The sequence below is a fragment of the Ylistrum balloti genome, unplaced genomic scaffold, assembly GCF_031769215.1.
Source record: "Ylistrum balloti isolate Yb309-2 unplaced genomic scaffold, AGI_CSIRO_Ybal_v1 Utg369926, whole genome shotgun sequence".
Lineage (NCBI taxonomy): Eukaryota > Metazoa > Mollusca > Bivalvia > Pectinida > Pectinidae > Ylistrum > Ylistrum balloti.
Window position 1 is genome coordinate 829,545 of NW_026782041.1, and position 16,994 is coordinate 846,538.

The 16,994-nt window shown below is 34.7% G+C and overlaps 2 protein-coding genes across 2 annotated transcripts in view; one reads left to right on the plus strand and one right to left on the minus strand.

Annotated features, from left to right (window-relative positions):
- The window catches only part of LOC132546977 (nuclear pore complex protein Nup107-like), a 168,064-nt gene that overhangs the window by 134,352 nt on the left and 16,718 nt on the right, over positions 1-16,994 (minus strand). The gene's annotated exons all lie outside the window — the stretch shown is intronic.
- Positions 2,776-16,994, plus strand: part of LOC132546978 (DNA polymerase lambda-like) — a 45,475-nt gene continuing 31,256 nt past the window's right edge. Inside the window, exons 1-6 of the mRNA XM_060210714.1 lie at positions 2,776-3,489; positions 3,954-4,031; positions 4,768-4,875; positions 5,718-5,897; positions 8,724-8,852; positions 10,581-10,749. Coding sequence (XP_060066697.1) covers positions 2,872-3,489; positions 3,954-4,031; positions 4,768-4,875; positions 5,718-5,897; positions 8,724-8,852; positions 10,581-10,749 — 1,282 coding nt within the window. The 5' untranslated portion in view covers positions 2,776-2,871. The remainder of the gene's footprint in view (positions 3,490-3,953; positions 4,032-4,767; positions 4,876-5,717; positions 5,898-8,723; positions 8,853-10,580; positions 10,750-16,994) is intronic.

Consider the following 16,994-nt stretch of genomic DNA (forward strand, 5'->3'; position numbering starts at 1 on the left):
TCCGCCACAGCCAATAGGACTGGGCACTGGCCGGGCCTTATCTGTCGATACGCTCATCATTATAATATATCGAGTATATTGGCAGACGAGGTCAGTACATGTGATAGAATCAGTATAGAAATAAATTAATGAATAGTATATGGCAGTCATAGGTGATAGCACAAATATCCATTATCTTATTCGCAAGAAAATCATGGTTTTTTTTCTTGATTGCAGAATCTGTTATTTTGGTTTTGTTGGGTTTAACAGGGACAATTTATGGTCGTATTATACATAAATTTACGTTTCTGCATTGCTTACTTCTAAAATAGATAGATACATTTGTCTGTAAAGTTTCTGGAACGGATTTTGATAAATGCACTATCTCCATATGCAATCCACTCGAGCGACACTTTGGCTTTAAACGCGACGTACAATATTTCATAACCCCAAACCACATCGCTTCATTGAATTAGTAATACTTGTAAGATGTTGATAGTTAATTCCTCTCAGTCGCCCCCTGTATGCCATTTTGAGGTTTGACAAAAGATGGACTAATGACGGTGTTTCTGTATGTGAGGTGTTGTAGTTCTCATATCGTCCCGAGTTTTCATTGTTCTTACTGAGTATACCATTTGTATTTGATTTGGGGTATGACGGTTACAAATCCGCCTGCTACTTTTGTACATTGATACAAGCCACAATGGTCTTCTCTTTTGCAAACTAGTTTTTTTTTATTGATAGACCCATTTTGTGTTAAATCATATGATAAGAGATTACTTGAATACATGACAACGCGGCTTCACTGGATGTTGTTCAATTTCTGTTCCACATCTCATTCGTCCCAGCTTTTAGACTTCAGTAATATTTACCTATTGGTCTTAACGTCCGCTATACTGTGCGGCCTTTTAGCAGGCGAACAATGTCAGGCTGTCTAATTACCTTTAGATATATGGTTCCAAATGATACTGCCATACTCCATATTGCAATATTGATATATCTAGAGATGTTCTGCTGTTTTCTTGCATATTTTCATGTGATTTTTATTTCTCCTCAATAATCATAAAGTTGTACTACATTGTTTGTGTACATCATTGTACATTAGACTGAACTGTCTAAATTCCTGTACAATAGTTTTTAAGGTTTCGAAATTTCAATCTCATCGAACTCATTCAAGGGAGATAAGTTGTACCACGACTTATATTTATTTTTAGATATTCTAATAGATAGTCCGTGGTTGTACCAAGTAAAGGCAGGCAGTCCAATTTATGCTGATATGTGTACTCTGTTTAAGGTCATTTGATATTTGGAGTCTGATTTCCAGAGGTATTTTCTTTTCAATGCATCATTATCTAACAAAAACATCGCGGATAGATAGTCAGAACCATCCGGACTATGCAGTGGTATAAACTAGACAGCAGGGACCGTGAATGATAATCATCGTGAAATTTAAGGCTGTGTTGGTAAAACGAGAGAATAAAATTCACTACCAGAGTGGATTAAATCCATTCGGTTATCGTTCGTAAAACAATAAGCAGACTGAAACCAAAAATGAAAAAAACAACAAAAGTCAAGTCTGTATTCCTTCATCCTGATGTACATGCACTTCGCTCGTAACGCGATGTTATTGTGCCTGCGGACAAGGCATCTAATAATTTCCTTCATACAGAAAGGACAGGGCTGGCTCGATAACGGAAGAAATCCTTCCTACAATTTATCCAATATTTAAAAAGGAAAAATACTGGTAAATCACGCTTCAGCATTGTTTAATATTACAGTTTAGATTATCTGTTAATGGTAAGTATACAGACCTCCCTTGTTTACATTGGATTTCTAAAACTTCACAAACATCTACATAAACCGTGTTTTATTGCTCGTTCGTGTAGTTGTTCTACCAAGTCAGTATCAATATTTCTTTCTATCATTCTCAGTACGATGAAATCAGGGTTCAGTCTTATTGTGATACTGTTTTCTCGACAAGCAGAATTATTAGTATGTAAATTTCAATGAAGTCCAATGGGCTATTGGCCAATCTTAAACTACCATACCCCATTCTAAACCGAAGTAATTCCTCCGCTCCTTTGTTATGAAACTTTATCGCAGAGCATATCGAAACTGGTCAAAAAGTTTTTAAATTTCACTTTGAGTAGTATTGATTCCGGTATTAACAACCATATCATAGACTGGAATAAGCCAACTGTACTGAAGAAAGAAGATGGAACATATCAACCTTCCCTCTGAAGTCTCAGTGTTTTGCGTCCGGACAATTTGCGACGTGTCATCATGACTCAATCATTTGCACTCTTTGCTTGACAAAGAATAAAAACTTTTTCGAAAGCTCGAGAAAAAAAAATAAATAAATGATATATCCCATAAGGGCCAAGTTCCGGTGACCTTGGCACCTCCTTTATCTTTTCATATTCTTTTCGGCGAGGAATGGATCTGTAAAGTATCTGTAATTCAACCAGATAGCGCCTGGTATTGGGGTGGGGGGGTTTCCACAGGCATAACTAAACCAAATATAAACGCGAATAACTACAATAAATTCGATGATATGATGAATATCGATCAGTTAGCAACCTTGAGCGTCTTCCCCTCCGCCCAGTCATCACGCAAGAAATCGCGCTTGAGCTCGGGCTACAATTTTCCCACATATATCATTGAGCAATACAAAAATGTAACCAATCAAAATACTTCTCTTATGTCCTTTCGGAAATTTATTTGTTTACTTCCGGTTTACCGGTGGACACAGAATATCGCTGATATACACATCAAACTATGACTGCATAGTTTTTAATCGTATATATTTTTGTATCTTTATTTTTAAAAAATTAATGTTATACATATATATTTTCATATACAACATATGACATTGCTCGGTAATTCGATAACATGACGTCTAAAAAACGAAAACTGCCAGAATCTTTTCATGTGACGGAGCCTAATAAATTTTTACTTGGATGTAAAATCTATATTTTAAAGGCAAGCATTGAAAAAATGAGGCTACAAATATTTACTTCACAGCTTCAAAAATATGGTGGCATTCAGCATGAACAATTAGAATCTGATACAACTCATTTGGTTGTTGATGACAAAATGGAAGCTGAGAGAATGTGTAGAATACTCAAAGTAGACAAACCACCAGAAAATATCGAAATATTGAAAACAAGTTGGTTAAGTTCGTGCTTTAAGTCAAAGGACATGGTCCCAACCAAGGGGTTTGAGTTGGACTTGTCAGTTTTTGCAAAGAAAGATTTAATGGAGGATGAAGACACTAAAATGATCAAAGATGGCGATTCTAGTGGAAGCAAATCTAATACTGAGGGTGAAATAAAACCAGCGAAGGTTGGTGTTATGTTCCGTGCCTACAAGAAGACAAAAATGGATCCTGAAGGTTACAATGATGACCCTGACAGTGATTACATGGCAAGTGATCACGAAGAGGAAGGCAATGTTTCTGCAATGGGGAGTGATACAACTCCACAGACTTCACCATGTAAAACTATACAGGTAAGCAATGGCACAGTGTTGTTTCACATTGACTCTGGTAGTCAGGAAATGAGAATAAAGATAGATCAAGAGGTGTAAACAGAGACCACATTTTTATGTTTGTTTTAAAGTCTGTCATCATAAATTTGAATGGCACAATTAGGGAAAGATTTAGCAGACTGTTTTTCCTTCATTGTCAAGCCATTTTGAGTAATTGAAATGAAATGTTAGACACAGATATTTTGAAACGCTTTCTTCTACTGCTTGTGTTATAAGAGCTTTTTATTCTATTAGGCATAGAGCTATGATTAAATTTCATCTAAAATGGCTCTGATTACTGTTTGTTTTTATCAGTCCAATCTGATATTTGGTAGACATTTACAATGAGAAATCTTGATATGGTTATTCATACACTGCACATGAAATGATATTTCATAACTTGACGAATTTTTGAAATTTTGTTTACTCGTTTACTTTTCTTACAGACTTCAAGTTGGGTTTGTGCACAGTCTTCCAAAAATACACTTCCGAACTCCAACAAGCATATTACAGACAAATTGGAGGTACAACAAACCTGTAGTTAAAAAGTTTAATCACCACATTGCAACTAGTCATAAAGAGCACTATATACATATAATGAATTTGATTGCAAGGATGTACACAAGTATTACTATATTCCACATTTTATGTAAAAAAATGCTCTGCCTTATGATCATTTCAGTAACTGTTTCCTAAATGATATAGTTAAGTTAATACTAGATGTGATAGATGTAACATAGACAACCCTAGAATATGTTGCTCAAAGAAACAAAATGTAGGTTACCGGTTAATGTTGAATGAGAAAAAGTAGTATAAAACTTTTTTCAGAGTATATTTAAGAGGGTGATGATGACTTTAAAAGTGCTTCCTCAAAAATTGCAATAGAAGTTTTAGAGGAAACATGAAAATATAGCATTTGAAGGATGAGTAGAAAGAAATAGCGAACCTCTAATTCTGTTTTGGGAATACAATTTGTAGAGAATTTCTGTTGGAAAATTATTGAATAATAAGATGTTTTTGTCAGATGAATGTTAATATGTACACTTGGGACTAATTTTGATTGGAAAAGGGTTTTTGACATTTCACTTAAACCAAACTTTTTTACAACTCATGTTTATTCAGTTGCATTGTGGACTTATGAAAAACATTTTTTCTCTATTTATAGCTGAAGTTTTCACATTTCAAAATTTGTTATTAAAAAAAAATTGTCGTTGGAGAAAAATATAAATCTCATTGAGAATCTGTTTGATTTAATTTCAGGAAATGGTGAAGACGTACGAAAGCACTAGTGACAAATGGAGAGCTTATGGCTATCAGAAAGCAATCCAAGCACTACGGAGACTACCAAGGCCTATTTCTTCTTGGCAGGTCAATACAGAGATACAGTATTTATAGATACAACTCGATGAAATCAAGTAGTTTAAAACTGTTTTATCAATTAAGTCTGAAATTTCATAATTTTAATATTTGATATATAATGTATTTTCAAATTTACTCAGATTTTTTTATCACTGTTGTTTCAAACATTGAACTTCATTAGTAAGACATATTTTCTTTCTAAATATTGTTACAATTAGTACCCAGGTTTCAAAAACTTCTCTGACAAGTTGATTACAACCTTGATTCCATTGTGTAAAATGTAAATGTTAATTAGAGGCACTGGGAGGTTTTGGATGAAATTCCATGTATGACATCATTTAATTGGTTAATCTGTATGGTTTTCCACCAGCTCTTCCTTTTTGACAATCTAAAGCTGTTAAAGTTTTCAGAATTTGAGTTTAGTTATCTCCCCTAGACTTTACTGAACAAGTTGAAAATTCAACATCAGAATTTTGGCTATCACAAATTTATTCAACATTTTTCTACCCAAACTGTTTATAATTATCTACTTCACCTGTAATTTTCTTTAACTGTTAGAATAAAAATGCTTTAAATGCATATTGTAAAAGATCTTACTAAAGATTGTAAAATATGTACTTATAAATAGAGTTTGGTATCCATCACACAATCTGTTAAGAAATTTGTGTTGTATTCTAGTGACTATATCTTTGCATTGTAATTACCAAACTTTCACTAATAAATTTCTCTACTTAACTATGGTATAATATGAAACTGAAAATATAAAGATATCAGGAAGGGTCATTCTGCTAACTTAACATACTATAACCACTTGTTTAGCCCCTTTCACTGAAAGGAATACTTATTTTTAGGAAGCTAAAGATCTTCCTGGTGTTGGAACTCGTCTGGCTGACAAGATTTGGGAAATTGCTGAAAGTGGGGAACTACGAAAACTAAATGAATTTAGATCAAGTGATGAAGTCAAAGTGATGGAAATGTTTGGAAATGTTTGGGGTGCAGGTGCCCACACGAGTCGAACTTGGTATCAACAGGTAAGATTTTTCATATCAGTCAAACCTTGTATCATTAGATAAGGTTTGTCATTGTCAGCTGTGATATGTTATTTGTATGATGTGTTATTTGTGTGATGTGTTATTTGTGTGATGTGTTATTTGCGTGATGTGTTATTTGTGTTGTGTGATGTGTTATTTGTGTGATGTATTATTTGTGTGATGTGTTATTTGTGTGTGTGATGTGTTATTTGTGTGATGTGTTATTTGTGTAATATGTTATTTGTATGATGTGTTATTAGTGTGATGTGATATTAGTGTGATGTGTTATTTGTGTGATGTGTTATTAGTGTGATGTGATATTAGTGTGATGCGTTATTTTTGTGATGTGATATTTGTGTGATGTGTTATTTGTGTGATTTGTTATTTTTGTGATGTGTTATTTGTGTGATGTGTTATTTTTGTGATGTGTTATTAGTGTGATGTGTTATTTTTGTGATGTGTTATTTGTGTGATGTGTTATTAGTGTGATGTGTTATTTGTGATGTCTTATTTTTGTGATGTGTTATTTGTGTGATGTGTTATTAGTGTGATGTGTTATTTTAATGATGTGTTATTTTTGTGATGTGTTATTTTTGTGGTGATATTTGTGTGATGTGTTATTTGTGTGATGTGTTACTTGTGTGTGTGATGTGTTATTTGTGTGATGTGTTATTTGTGTGATGTGTTATTAGTGTGATGTGATATTAGTGTGATGTGTTATTTCTGTGATGTGTTATTTGCATGATGTGTTATTTGTGTGATGTGTTATTAGTGTGATGTGATATTTGTGTGATGTGTTATTTGTGTGTGTGATGTGATATTAGTGTGATGTGTTATTAGTGTGATGTGTTATTTGTGTGATGTGTTGTTAGTGAGATGTGTTATTTTTGTGATGTGTTATTTGTGTGATGTGTTATTTGTGTGATGTGTTATTTTTGTGATGTGTTGTTAGTGTGATGTGTTATTTGTGTGATGTGTTATTTGTGTGATGTGTTGTTAGTGTGATGTGTTATTTGTGTGATGTGTTATTTTTGTGATGTGTTATTTGTGTGATGTGTTGTTAGTGAGATGTGTTATTTTTGTGATGTGTTATTTGTGTGATGTGTTATTTGTGTGATGTGTTATTTTTGTGATGTGTTATTTGTGTGATGTGTTATTTGTGTGATTTGTTATTTTTGTGATGTGTTATTTGTGTGATGTGTTATTTTTGTGATGTGTTATTAGTGTGATGTGTTATTTTTGTGATGTGTTATTTGTGTGATGTGTTATTAGTGTGATATGTTATTTGTGTGATGTGTTATTTGTGTGATGTGTTATTTTTGTGATGTGTTATTTGTGTGATGTGTTATTTGTGTGATGTGTTATTAGTGTGATATGTTATTTGTGTGATGTGTTATTTGTGTGATGTGATGTGTTATTTGTGTGATGTGATATTAGTGTGATGTGTTATTTGTGTGATGTGTTATTATTGTGATGTGTTATTTGTGTGATGTGTTATTTGTGTGATGTGATATTAGTGTGATGTGTTATTTGTGTGATGTGTTATTTTTGTGATGTGTTATTTGTGTGATGTGTTATTTGTGTGATGTATTATTTGTGTGATGTGTTATTTTTGTGATGTATTATTTGTGTGATGTGTTATTTGTGTGATGTATTATTTTTGTGATGTGTTATTTGTGTGATGTGTTATTTGTGTGATGTGTTATTTTTGTGATGTATTATTTTTGTGATGTGTTATTTATGTGATGTGTTATTTTTGTGATGTGTTATTTGTGTGATGTGTTATTTGTGTGATTTGTTATTTTTGTGATGTGTTATTTGTGTGATGTGTTATTTGTGTGATGTGTTATTTTTGTGATGTGTTATTTTTGTGATGTGTTATTTGTGTGATGTGATGATGTATTATTTTTGTGATGTGTTATTTTTGTGATGTGTTATTTGTGTGATGTGTTATTTTTGTGATGTGTTATTTGTGTGATGTGTTATTTTTGTGATGTGTTATTTGTGTGATGTGTTATTTTTGTGATGTATTATTTTTGTGATGTGTTATTTTTGTGATGTGTTATTTGTGTGATGTGTTATTTTTGTGATGTGTTATTTGTGTGATGTGTTATTTGTGTGATGTGTTATTTGTTATTTTTGTGATGTGTTATTTTTGTGATGTGTTATTTGTGTGATGTGTTATTTGTGTGATGTGTTATTTGTGTGATTTGTTATTTTTGTGATGTGTTATTTGTGTGATGTGTTATTTGTGTGATGTGTTATTAGTGTGATGTGTTATTTGTGTGATGTGTTATTTTTGTGATGTGTTATTTTTGTGATGTGTTATTTTTGTGATGTGTTATTTGTGTGATGTGTTATTTTTGTGATGTGTTATTTTTGTGATGTGTTATTTGTGTGATGTGTTATTTTTGTGATGTGTTATTTGTGTGATGTGTTATTTTTGTGATGTACATGTGAAATGAATTGTTTCTCTTTCTTTTATTAGTTCTTTTATCCAATTCAGGTTTATGGTACTGATTTTGGGCCTTTAGTAGGCTGGGATAAAAGGCTACCAATTTTGTTAAAATGAATTACCTTAACCCACTTTCAAAAACACAGGGGTAAAATGTGTTGAAATATTTGGACAACTTTTTCTCAATTACCAAAAGGTCCATGGTGCTGATATTGGTGTAGTACATGTATAAAGAATATGATTTCAGGTTTGCAGAAAATGTTTTGATTAACCAACAATGTCTTCCATGTAAGCTGTAGTGTAGTTGAGCAATTTATTTCAGGTCTAGGGGCCACTTTTGTTGATATAAGATCAGTATCTTGACATTGTAGGGTTTCCGAACGCTTGATGACCTCCGAACTAAAGCAAACCTAACACATCAACAGAAGATTGGTTTGAAGCACTATGACGACATCCTTGAGAGGATGCCACGAGTAGAAGCTGGGGAGATTGAAGCTGTTGTAAGTTTTCAATATATTATCAATGTAGTTGTTTTGATTCCATTAAGGTCACAGTGTTTTTTATTTTATTCATTGGTAGTCCATTATCACAGGATGATGATGGTTTATACTGTTGTAGTTGTATTTGTGCGTTTATTGTACCATCTTGCCCTGTGTCCTGCCCTTTGTCATGCCCTGTTCTGTTCTTTTTATGCTTCTCAAAAGTTATGAGGGAGCATATAGTCACTGTCATGTCCATCTGTTTGCTTGCATTTTAGCTAGGATAATGGAACTTATCACATTGTATATACATTGATCATACGAATACAATGATCAGTGTACCAATGTAAGGGCCTGCAACCCCTTAATTACAGAGATATTACTCTTTGTTAAAATTTTTGTTCGGGCATTACTTTGCCTGCATTTAGATAAACTAGGATACTGAAACTTGATATATACATCTGTCATATAAAAGCAAGGTGCATTGTAACAATGTCAAGACTTATGATCCCTCAGTACAGAGTTATTGCCCTTTGTTAAAAATTTTGTGTCATGAGCACAGCTTTGCTTGCATTTAAACTAGAATCATAAAACGTGGCATATACATTGGTCATACTAAAACATGTAATGTCTACCAAATCAGGGCCTACAACTCCTTAATTACAGAAATATTGCTCTTAGGTAAAATTTTGTGTCCAATAAAGTCGTTTTTGGGGCACATTCATCAGTTTTACTGATTCTCTTGTCTTTCCTTTCTTGTCCTTTCCTTTCCTGTCCTGTCCTGTCCATTCTATTCCTTTGCTGTCCTGTTTTGCTCTGCCTTGTGTCCTTTCCTGTCCTGTCCATTCTATTCCTTTGCTGTCCTGTTTTGCCCTGCTTTGTGTCCTGTCCTGTCCTGTCCTGTCCTGTCCATTCTATTCCTTTGCTGTCCTGTTTTGCCATGCCATGTGTTCTGTCCTGTCCTGTCCATTCTATTCCTTTGCCGTCCTGTCTTGCCCTGCCTTGTGTTCTGTCCTGTCCTGTCCATTCTATTTCTTTGCTATCCTGTTTTGCCCTTCCTTGTGTCCTGTCCTGTCCATTCCTTTGTTGTCCTGTCCTTTCCTCTCCTGTCCTTTTCTGATCTCTTGTATTGTGTCATACTTTGTCCTACCCTATGTCCTGTACCATCAAATCCTTTTCCTGTACTGTCCTTTCCATTCCTGTCCTGCCCTGCCCGGTGTCCTGGCATGTCATTTCCTGACCTTTCCTGTCCTGCCTTGTCCTTTCCTTTCCTGTCCAGCCCTGCCCGGTGTCCTGGCATGTCATTTCCTGACTATTCCTGTCCTGACATGTCCTTTCCTTTGCTGTTCTGTCTAGTCTTGTTGTGTCCTGTCCTGACCTGTCCTTTCCTATGTCCTGAGTCCTTTCCTGTCTTGTGCTGTCCTTTCCTGTCCTGTGCTGTCCTATCCTTTCTTGTCTAGATTTGTGTGTTATAAGTACTATATAGAGTATGCATATGTGCATGAATGTTGTCTTTGTGTTGTACTATGTGGTTTTTGTATGTAAAAACTGAATAAAACATCCAAAAAGGAAGAAAAAAATTATGTCATGGGATCAATGGTCAGAATAATTTTTGAAAAAATCTTTTTAGAATATTGAATTGGTCAATCAAATCTCAGTAAATACTACTTACTGTCTCAGCAAATAATGACTTTATGTAAACCTTCATTAATATACTGTAAAAAGTTGTTTTTTTCAATGACTTATCAGGTACGAACAGCTGCAGAATCTCTGCTGCCAGGAGTGATAGCACAGGCATGTGGGTCATACAGACGAAAGAAGACCACATGTGGGGACGTGGATGTGCTTGTCACACATCCTGATGGCAAATCTCATCGTGGAATTTTCGGTAAACTGCTCACTAAACTCCGAGATCAAGGTACGTAGTTGTTTTATTTATAATGTAAGGATCACATGTTTCGTGTACACCATACGTTTATCACATAACTACCCTGCTATCAGTGTTATAACAACCACTTTGCTTTGATGTAATGAGGCTGTGATTGCCTGATGGTTCATAATGTTTCCATGGTTAAATCATAGCTTCATGGCATTATATACTAAACAAAAAGAAAGGTAACATTACTTTATTCTGTGATTAATTAATTAACCCCTTCATAAATCCTTACTAATCATGTACGAATAGAGTAACACCATTAGTAACGGGTATGGCCACCGTTTGCAAAGTAAACAGCATTGCAGCGTCGTCGCATGGAACTTGTAAACTGGCAGATAATTCGAGGAGAGATGTTGTTCCATTCAGCGATCAAGGCTTGGGCCAGCTCCTGCAATTTTGACGGCTGATTCTCTCACACGACGCCCAAGAACGTCCCAGACATGCTCAATTGGTGACAAATCAGGTGATTTAGATGGCCAATCTAACACCTGTACGTTATTCTGCTGCAAGAAAGTTCTGCTGACGTGACTGGTGTGCACTGGTGCATTATCTTGTTGAAAAATGGTGCCAACACTCATGGCGTCTTAAGAATGGCAGAACCACTGGTCTTAAAATTTCATCCCGATATTGAATGCCGGTTAAATTGCCATTGAACACAACAAGCCTGGTACTAGTCCCCCTACAAATACCACCCCAAACCATTACACTTCCGCCGCCAAAGTGATCAAAATGCTCCCCTCGTTGCCTCCACACTCAGCGCCTTCCGTCACCGTGTTGGACTCATCTGAAAACAGAACATTGTTCCATTGTCGTAAGGCCCAACGACGGTGAACACAGGTCCAGTTATGCCAATTATTACAGTGACGTCGCAACAAATTGGGTCCAGTGTAGGGACGCTGCGCTTTCAATTGGTAGGCCCTCAACCTGTTGCGGACTGTTTGGGGAGAGACACGATGCCCAAACAATGTCCTTGTAGTCTCTACTGCGATTATGAATCGATTGTGCAAGTGTATCAATCGTATACGACAGTTATCCCTGGCAGTCGTTTTACGGGGTCGGCCGCTTCGGGGACGATCGGATGTTGACCCAGTTTGGTTTAAACGACTTACCAACTGGCAAATTGTCTTAACACTGCAACCAAAATGCCGTGCAACTCGACGGCGAGACTCCCCAGTCATGCCTACAGCTCTTTCTCTCTGTACTTGTGACAGCCGGGGCATAATGATAAAGTTGATAGGTAGCAAGATTCAGTGATTTCTAAGTCCTAAGGATCTAAGGAACAGTTGTCAGTTTGAATGTTTATGAAATTCAAGCGAAGATACAAGTTAGTAGCAGAAAACCTCATGCAGCTCTTTCGCTAATAAAGACTTCCACGCTTGAATGATTTTGGTAACCCCCTTGGATTTTGTAATGTAAAACATTACCATTTTCTAATATTGCACAAACGTCATTTTGTTTTCACTCATTTACAGGTATCTGCCAAGGAAACATGTTAACCTTTCTGTTTTTGTTGAGTATATGCTTTGTGATGTCACCCAAGAAAGAGATATGACAGGATAATATTTTTAATACCAATTTGGTGTCTGTCTAATGAATTCACAAGTGTCTTTAAAGTATCCAGGTAATTTGATAAACAGAATCTTACATTCATATTCATGAAACTCATTATGAATGTTTTTTCATTATTTCATGTCATAGAAAATTGTCAGACTTGTTTCATAAGTCTGATATGGAAGGAGACTTTTACAAGATCCATTATCCCTTATTTAGCGGGTGAACACTGGTTTGTTCAGAAACTGCTTTTAATGCCCACAGATCAAAAGATCAGGGGAATATTATTTCAGTGCTGTCAGTTTGTCTGTTGTCAACATTAACCTTGCCCATTACTATTGCACCGTAAGAGTTAGGGCTCTCATATTTGACATTTGTGCTCTTTGTGCCATGATCTTTCTGGTGGTACCAAGCTTTTTCACCATGTGACCTAGACAGAAAAATCATTACCACTTTGAAGACATATTAAGTGTTTCACAAAATGTGCATGCAATATGCACATGCCTTGCACTCTGCAGTTTTAAAGACCCACTTCAGAATCTTGTTTGTATGTACATTAATCAGAATTTTTTCCAAATGACATTTTGAAATGTGACATCAGTTATTATCTAAAATGGATTGAGTCCTTAATTTGTTTTTATTTTCTGTTGATAAATTAAATGTAAGATAACCAACCAGCTGTAAAGCCTTGTTAGTAGGATGAATAATTCTTACATGATTTATTTGTAATGCAAATTTGGATTGGATATAGATGGCAGACATATCTGTAATGAAATCATGGTTAGTATATTAACCACTGCCCATTGTTGTTAAATAGCCTCTTCTGTAACATTCTGGCAGTGCTTCCAGTCAACTGTAGAGTGAAATATCATTGAAACATGACACCAACATTGTTACTGATGTAATTTAGATAAATATGTGTTTCAGATCTTGACTTTTTCAGCAGAAACTCTGAAGTTTATATACTTGATATAAAAAATTGTTATGAGACTATTCCCGTCTCATCAACTTCTGTTTGTCATTGCTTACCTTCTGATTCTCTCTTTGGTTTGTGCCATGTCATATTTTATCCGTTTTATTTAACCAACCTTCAATGCAAGTGTCAGTGTTTTTATGTCATAATGTTAATGTGTTTATGCAGATTAAACAAAAGCTTGGGTTATACACTTACAAAAATATATTACAATGTTGACACAAGTACAATGTACAACACTATACAACTTTCAATAAGTTCTACATAGCATGGCTTTCCTGTATTTGTTTTAGCTTGACTTCCATAGGGTTCCCATCCAATAAACATCAGTGAATTAGTAAATATCTGCTGAATAAGTCTAAAACAAAGAACAAATTGTTACACAGTAGTAATGTGTTTGTCAAAACTTTCTCCTCTGGCAGTCCCCTTGTTGTTAAGATGTTTTGAAAATTTAAACCCAAGGTGACATGTTTTCATCCTACACAATAAGGTTAGTGTCAAACCCTGGACCGATGGGAGGGGCTAAATATTTTGTTTTGATACACAAAGTGTTGATTTATTGATGTGTCACACTTGACCATGAACCACATGAAATGTCACCTAAGGATGATTTTTATAACATGTATAGATTGCTGTATCACCTGCTAGTGACAGATTTGTGAGTGTGTAGGTTGAACAAATTCTGCCTGAAGCCCAGCAAATCTGTTCATTTCCTTGACAAACATCTTTTTTTATCATCCTGATTGATTTCTGTATTGACCACATGCACCTCATGCAGCTTCAACTGAAAGTTGATATTTTTTAGGCTCTTTTAAAGTTATATTTCATATCTAGACCGTGAACAAATTAAACATATTTCTGAACTGGTGGTCACATATCTGTATTGATCTCATGTCTGCTTCTGTGTCTAATACTGGGATGAATGATATTCATGTTATGTTTACTGAAGTAATGTTGCTAAAGTAAACAGTGTGATATATGAATGTCCTATATTATTAGTCCATCAAAACTGATATAGAAATCAAATAACATTTACTATGATCCAAATGTTCCCGAAAGCATATAACTCATTACATTGTTTTCTTTGTAGTCACTATTATATACAATTTTTATATGGTTAGATAGCATAGAGGTTAACTGTCTGATCACATCCCTCTCTCCTCCTGCTAAGCTCTTGATGGATATTCAATTGACTATACCATTGCATCTGTCCAGGCATAAGATACTAGATTACTATAGTAAACGAGAATTTAAGGTAGTATTGGAAAGTGCTATTAAAACTTGCAAAGACAACTTCAAATTATTTGAATCTGGAGAGCCAGAAAACTGCTTTCAAATAGCTGCCCCTTGCGCTCCACTCTACATGGTTGATAGTTTAATCATTGTTGGTAACAGATTTTTAATAGTGTATGACTGTAGGCTGTCTTGCTTTCCCACACAATAAATATATCTTACTTAAGTGTCAGTGCTATAATTCAACATGGCAAAGTCTTAAGTAAAACATGTCATATTGAGTAATTGTTTACTTCTCTATAACATATTCAATTTACATTTGAATAGCGTGTTTTCAAATCTTAACTGATATTGAATAGTGACCTATCGTCAAGACACCGTGCAACACGTTTCCGAAAGCTGACAAAATTACAGTTTTCAGTCACTGTTTGTGCTTAAGATTAACATCTTCTCAAGTATATCTATACCAAACTGATGAATGTTATATCAGACTTTGCATAACCAAACTAGATATATGTGGGTCATTATCATCAATACTAACTGACAGATGCTATGTTTATAACATAACGCCCACAGATTGAAGTATCGCGAATGTTTCCACACATTTTCCGTATTACTGCAGTAAATTGCAAGGTAAGAAGATGATTTAACCACAGAGTATTTTGTTTATCTTAGTATTATTAATACGACCATCTACTTGTTTAACAGTATAGGCCCCACAAATGACAAATACAGCTATGGTCACCAAGAGAGTGTCTGGTCTGCTGTCACTGGTCACCAATGGTTTGGTTTCATAATGTATTGATAATCTTGTATTGATATTCTAAATTGCAAAAATAAAGAAATTCAAAATACGAGACTGGAATGGACCAAAATTTGGGGCCAGACTTGACCAGACCAAAAAGACCTGACTTGACCAGACCAATAAGACCTGACAAGACCAGACTCTGTTGTAAAGGATAGCTTGCATGCTTCCATCAGATATCCAAGGATAAGTTCGGTGTTATTAATTTTATGGCTTGGTGAGGAATTGTTAAAATTAGAACCAATTTCACATCCAGCGAATATAATTTTCTTTCTTTTTTTCAATGTCATCAGTTTAGACATTTTTTTTTTATTTCCAGTATTCACACATTTATTTCTGTTTGAGTAAAATGGAACTTTTCGCCTCCGCCTTAACACTGCGAAGTTTTCTCTAGAAGGATTGACATGCAGGTTTTATCAAAGCCAAACAAATTAAAGGTTGAAATAAATACATAATCTATATATTTTGTTGACTATCATAAGGCTTCGATAATGTTAACAGAAATAAATTGTTTTCTGAAACTTTTACAAAGTGGAGTCAGAAGAAAAATATTGAATATTGTAAAATCTTTATATGCAGGTTTAAAGTCTTGTGTAAAGTATAAGTCTGAGTTGTCTGATTCCTTTACATGCTCATGGGGCTTGATGCAAGGGGAGGGGTTATTTCCCTTCCTTTATTCCACGTATGCAAATTACATTGAAATTGAACTTATAAATACTAAATATGACGCTTTAGTTTTAAGAAATATTTCTCCTTATCTATGCAGATGATACTGTTTTCTTTTCAGAATCTGCCTTTGGTTTGGAGAAATGTTAGACTCTTTAAAACAATACATTGATAATTGGGGTCTGACAATAAATACAGAAAAAACAAACATTGTTGTATTTCGAAATGGTAGAAGATTACGAGCTGATGTGAAATTTTATTTTAATGGCAGTGGAATAGAAACTGTTGACAAATTTAATGATCTTGCTGTATTGCTTAATTTTAATGGTAAGTTCACAAAAACTCTATTCACAATTACTGAACAAGGCCGTCAATGCGTGTATAATGAATTAAGAAAGTAATTATTTGTCACTCAATGCAGAATCGAAACTCAGTGTTTTTGATATATAAGTCTCACCATGTTGTAAAACATGGAACTTTAATGCCGCGGACACAGTGAAAAATACATGGTGCTTCTTGAAAAAAAGAATCTTGAATATAAAAAACAGTATGTCATCTTTTATGGTGTACTCGGAATTACGACGCCTGTCTTTGCAGATCATCAGAAAATGTCGAACAATAAAATATTGATTGAAGTTAATTAAATATGATAATTGTGTTCTTAAGTCAGTTTACGGAGAAATTTAGGAATGTAACCACAGAACTAACTGACGTTGTCAAGCTAAGAAGCTATTCTTATCCTCTGGTTTTGGCATTGTCTGGATAACTCATTATGTTGATAATGACCGGGTAATTGTACGTTGTTTTAAGCAGCATTTGATAGATATTTTCATTCAAATAAGGGATGAATTTGTTGAGCGGTCGCCAAAATGCTATTTGTATAAATTCCTGTTAGGCAGTTTCACACTGCAATTTTATTTAACAACGTCTATCCAAGATGCATTTTATATCGAAATTACGACGTTCATCCCATCAGTTAGGTTTAGCGGAAGGTCGTTA